This window comes from Gymnoscopelus braueri (genome assembly GCF_963280865.1).
Source record: "Gymnoscopelus braueri genome assembly, chromosome: 5".
Lineage (NCBI taxonomy): Eukaryota > Metazoa > Chordata > Actinopteri > Myctophiformes > Myctophidae > Gymnoscopelus > Gymnoscopelus braueri.
In genome coordinates this window covers 25188403-25194090 of record NC_137606.1, presented here as the reverse complement: position 1 = coordinate 25194090, position 5688 = coordinate 25188403, and the positions used below count along the sequence as shown (strand labels likewise).

The window sequence follows — 5688 nt, the reverse complement described above, 5'->3', positions numbered from 1 at the left end:
TTCCAAATATTCCACATTTCATAACAGGATTTTTTAAAATTAGCAGATCTACAAGTTCACAACACTGCGACGCACCATCTCGCCATCTCGCCCCCTAAGTCAAGACTGGCAGTTAAAAAAACAAACCTTCTGGTACTTTTTAATTAATAGGTTTCGGTGTCCAGCCTTCGTCAGCGTGTTAAGAAAGTGGTCAGTGGTAGAGAATGGGCGGGGTCTATGGTTTGGAACCAGGCTAGGTCAGTGGTGTTGTAGCCTCGGAAACCCATGCCTTTTTTTGTTGTTGTGTGTACCAGGAGGGACTGATAAACAGACAGACATGACAAGGACTTCAGCTGCTGTCGGTAAAAAAAAAAGAATTAAAAAAATTACGCCCCCCATACTTACGCACGCGCCCCCCCTCACCGTTGTCGGCTAGCGCCGGGCCTGTACCAGTATATATCTCTATTAATACAAACGCCTAGTTGTTGGACTTCCGGGTTATCTGCAAAGGGGCGGAGTTTGGCTGTTATCGTTTCCGTCTTATTAGTAGTAACAGAGTGGTAGTGAACCACTCTGTTACACTCACCCCTTTTGACCTCATCCCACGGGGAAATCCGATCCAGGTCACGGCACCATTGTAACGCCCGGGATTCGAACCCGGGTCTCCCGTGTGGAAAGCCGACATCTTAACCACTAAGCTAAAGGGATAGCCCTATCGCTCGGGGGAGATATTAAACTTTTAAGCCATCAGGCTGAGGTAGTGAACCACTCTGTTACACCTAGAGCCTTTGTATAGTATACTTTTAATTATTCAGTATACATTTGTATTCGATATTTGGCCCATAGTTTGCCTCACTAGTGAATTATTCTATCCTTCTTCATGTACTTTACGCCACACTGGATGCCTTACGGCACTTTGCTGCCTCCCACAGATCGGGAGTAAAACGCAGCTGATATCAAACTACGCATGCGTCGAGTTACGGCTGCCTGCTTTACGGCACTTTGCTGCCTCCCACGGGTCGGGAGCAAGCCCCCAGAACCCAGTGGTTTCATTGAAGCCAAATGGACATGGTGGCCATTCATGGTAGTGCAGGCGCGTGCAGGCCTGGGGCCTCAACATGAACGAGCGAAAACGGTTTCGACCAATGGGCTCGACTCACGAGCGTGCGCACGTGCTTGCGCATGGGGCTGCGCGCTTCTGTGACGCAAAACGCGTCACATCTGTGACGCGTTTGGGGCCATAATAGGCCGCGCCCACCAAATTTCCAACCCGGAAGAAGGGGTGAATCTGCGCTCATCTGTTGTTGCATCGCGTTCGTCATTACATATAAGTAGCCATGTGCATGCCCACAATAATTGTAATAATGCTATATATAGCCTATATTGTAGCTGCTGTAGGCTCCTAGATGTGAGGGCCGCATAGCGGCCCAAACCTCTCGTAGATTTAAAGTGCTCATGTGGCTTCTTTTTAGCCTGGGACCAGACGAATCTGCCAGTGCAAAAACAAAAATGCCCTCTGCGATTTGGTCACATCCACGCAGTGATATAGTCTGGCCACGCCAGGCTAGCTTCTTTTGGGCTTGTTTTCCTAGACCTGGTTGCTTGTTTCTCTCACACAATCTGGCAACGCTGGTTACGTCCCAGAGTAGACAACAGCCGCACTGCACCTTTAAAACGGAAGAGCCGAATGTTTGTGAGCGGAGTGACGTGGGACGCAGATTGCGTGCAGAGTGAGTGTGGGCAGGAAGAGAGTCAGCGCTACGGGTGATCCTTCCTAGCACAAGAACAGGGGGGATCGTCTCGTCGGGACTTTAAACATGTCACATTTCTAACGGTGGGTCACGGTGCGAACCCACCGTACACACACACACACACACACACACACACACACACACACACACACTACGCCTCCGACCACCGATCGTGCAGGACCACGCCCCGCACCCAAACATAACACAGCCAAGCAGACCATTGCAAGGCAGGGCAGCGGCACGACGGCGGCTCTGCGTACGGTTTGAAAGCCAAGCAGGGCGGGCGGCGCTTTGCTTTCCCGATCCAAAAGGAGGAGAGAGCCAGAGGAAGGGGGGAACCGAACTGTTTCTGAACCATGAGGGAATATAAAGTGGTGGTGCTCGGCTCCGGCGGCGTCGGCAAATCCGCGCTGACCGTTCAATTCGTGACGGGCTCCTTCATCGAGAAGTACGATCCCACGATAGAGGACTTCTACAGGAAGGAGATCGAGGTGGACTCCTCGCCCTCCGTGCTGGAGATCCTGGACACGGCGGGCACGGAGCAGTTCGCGTCCATGCGGGACCTCTACATCAAGAACGGCCAGGGCTTCATCCTGGTCTACAGCCTGGTCAACCAGCAGAGCTTCCAGGACATCAAGCCCATGAGGGATCAGATCATCCGCGTGAAACGGTACGAGAGAGTGCCGATGGTTCTGGTCGGGAACAAGGTGGACCTGGAGGGCGAGAGGGAAGTCTCCGCCGGGGAGGGCAAGGCGCTGGCGGACGAGTGGAACTGCCCGTTTATCGAGACTTCGGCCAAAAATAAGGGCTCGGTGGACGAACTGTTCGCGGAGATAGTCCGACAGATGAACTATGCCTCGACACCAAACGGCGACGACCAGTGCTGTTCGTCTTGTGTCATTCTTTAAAAGAGGAAGAAACTATTCAGTTTCTGATTCTTTGCTCATTTTAAGTTTGCAATGGTAAGTTGAGCTCCACAACTGTTTGAATTTGAGTTAATTGACCTGCTTGGATAATGTTCCGTCATATCATGACAGTCATGGATGAACTTCAACCTGGTGTTTGGATTTTCTCCATTTACATCTACATAAACGTTAAGATTTCAAATATAAAGTGCTTAACCCCGTGGCCACGGATGTTACAATTATGCACGGGCCCACAGAAGTACCCATATCTTCCGTATTGTTCAATAAAAGACATTTTAATCCGATCGGTGGCCATTTTCTCCTTAGGCTTTCAACTACGCGAGCCTATCGGTTGGAAGGTGTATTGCACTCTGATACATTATAACTATGAGAAATTGGCCTCCGATCTGATAAAAATGCTTTTTATTGACCAAAACGGAAGATACGGGTACTTCTGTTGGCCCGAACAGAATTGTAACATCCGTGGCCATGGGGTAAGCACTTTATATTTGAAATCTGAACGTTTATGTAGATGCACGGGCCGTAAATGGAGAAAGTGCAAACACTAGGGTGAAGTTCATCCATGACAGACGACCGTCGTGTATTCATCGCTAGGATAATGTCAACAATAATTTGATAGCGGCACTGACAAAGTAGGCCATTTCTGAGAATGTTTTCTAAATTAAATCTTACATGTCTTCCTCTACAGTAGCCGGTACTGGAGTGAAAACGTTATAATTGAGTGTCCACCAAGCAGCCCCCCATCCCTTTCACAAGTCACTTTGTTCAGTGCCAACTCATGTTCACATGAGCACATCCTTGGTTTTAACTCGCAGCCTCGGGCACTTTGCAGTCTTTTGTTTGGTTAAGCAGATGCGTTGGGCTTGGGGAAGTTTCAAACTCATTTTCAGAGTTGGAGAATCCGGCTTGAGAGCAAATTCCTTTTTAGAAAGTAAGCTGTTGAATCTGTTGACCCAACAGTGTCGCAAAACAAAATGCCCAAATGGCATTTCCACAATGAAATTAAGACCGGGAAGGGGAATTCTAACTGGCCTACATCCAGGGGTCAGTGAAAAGGTTATAGTTAATCTGAGACTATGTAGCCTGTTGCCTATTGAAACGGCTAAATGTGCATTTAACCCTGCATGTGTCAAAAATGTAAATAGGCAGTGTTCATTTAATAACCCTCTTGTACGTTTTCTGTGGTAGTGTGTTGCAGGAAATGTGTGCTGTTGAGCTCTTCGTGTCTCACCCTGGCCTTGGAGGAAAATGAAGGGAGGAATGCTGCGGGAGAAGGGAGGGCAGCAACTGAGAAGGGAGGGGAGGGGTCCACTCTTCTGGAATTTTGCTGGGTTGGACTATCTTTGCAGCATGATCAATGTCCACCCTCCATGTCAACGCGGTGTCAGATCTACAGCCCATGTGAACTCCTCTCGGGTCCACTTGCACTCAAAACTGGAACAGAACCTCCAAAAGGCAAAGACGTGGAGAGGAACACTTGATACACAGATTAATGGATATTTCTGTATAAGAAGACGTGAGGGATAGAGTATATTTTGTTAAGTAATTGCACATTTTGACTGGGTTTAAAGATTTATTGGACGTCTTTCTCTCTAACCCTTTTTTGGAGCAGAGTTCACAACACAATGTTTTAGTTGTTATTGGGTGTTTTTTGTTTGTTTTTTCAAAGACATTGACACAAATCAACTTTGGTTGGAGTTGACCTGAAGAGTGCCACTTTCCTCTCTTTCTCCTCTTTGTTTGAGAGGACCTTAACCGAGGTGACATGGGGATGGTCACCTGTGACCTGACGGCCTTCGTGTCACGTGCCTTTTCCAAAACAAATCATCTATTAAGATTCAGTGCCAATCTACATGTGTTGCCACCGGAGCCCTTCTGCATGGCAATCTAAAAAGTTTTGCCAACTGTTCCTTTTGGATAATCTCAAAGGGGCGGTGGAACGAAAGACCGCTACAAAAGGCTTTTATTAACGGGGTGGTCAATTTTCTTTCCGTTTTTGAATTGGTCTTTTTTTTTTCCAGGACTAAGTTATTCCTTTTGCAATGTCTGTACGTGGTTTGGCCAAACCTTATATATTGAAATACACAGGTACTGGAATGTCAAGACTCGATGAAAACAACCAAATGTTTATCTTCCAGACCACTTAAATCAAAGGAATTATGTTTGTTCCGTTTATTTTGTTGTTTTTAACAAGAAATGTGATGTACCATTGACAAATCTAACCTGATTGTAAGATAAAGCTCAGACCAGACCTTTAACAGTGGTCTGTCTGTTTTAAGAACAAGACTTTTAATACAAAAGAATTTCTAAAAAAAAGAAAAAGACCTTGCTGTGTTTTCTGTCCTCGTAAATATTCTGGATTTCGTCTACAATCATTTTCCCATTTGGCAAAGCATCCACTTAATGGCAGCAGTTAGGTCAAAGGTCATTTAAATGTGACAAGTTGTGTATTACTGTAGCATCTTTGAGGTTCCATAAGATGAAAGTGGGGGGACTTTCATCTTGATTATAATACACTCGTCGTCCATACATGATTAGATCAGTCTTCTAAACACAGCCCAAATCAAGTGTGTGTGTGTGAGAGAGTGTGATAAACAAACTAGACCTTGAATTAAGTCTTGGATACGTGTCATGGTAATGTGTGTTTTAGTTGCGTTATGCATCTTACGGGTCAAATGGGTTGTCCATCAAACATCCTGCAAAGACTCAAACTGCTTGTGGAGCTGTGTGTCGTTCTATGAATTAGTATATCTGTGGCCCGTTAGCAGAGCAGGCAGGCAATGGTGTCATGTATCCCAGCCCTGACTGCACCATGTGACTTGTGGGGCACAGGGGGGTAGGGGGTGCGTTGCACGGGGTGGAGTGTTGTGACATTCTAGAGAGAGTGTGTGAAATGTCAGAGTTCTAAACAATGGATGCCAGATTGTGCCTCTCCAACAGGTGGCCTCAGACAGTGGTGGTGGCAGTACTGTATATCCGAGGGAAAGTGAGAAAGCAAAGTGCATGCACATGCAAGTCTGTTTCAGTTTGTG

At 46.8% G+C, this 5688-nt stretch overlaps 1 protein-coding gene across 1 annotated transcript; it reads left to right on the top strand.

Annotated features, from left to right (window-relative positions):
- The first annotated feature begins 1681 nt into the window (after nt 1-1681).
- Nucleotides 1682-4978, top strand: LOC308084847 (ras-related protein Rap-2a). The gene is made up of 2 exons (XM_080427781.1): nt 1682-2692; nt 3845-4978. Exon 1 carries the CDS (start codon nt 2087-2089, stop codon nt 2636-2638), a length of 552 nt encoding a protein of 183 aa, XP_080283907.1. The 5' UTR covers nt 1682-2086; the 3' UTR covers nt 2639-2692; nt 3845-4978.
- The last annotated feature ends 710 nt before the right edge of the window (nt 4979-5688 follow it).

Coding starts and splice junctions, on each gene's coding strand:
- LOC308084847 (XM_080427781.1), top strand. CDS start 2,087: ATGAGGGAATATAAAGTGGTGGTGCTCGGCTCCGGCGGCGTCGGCAAA.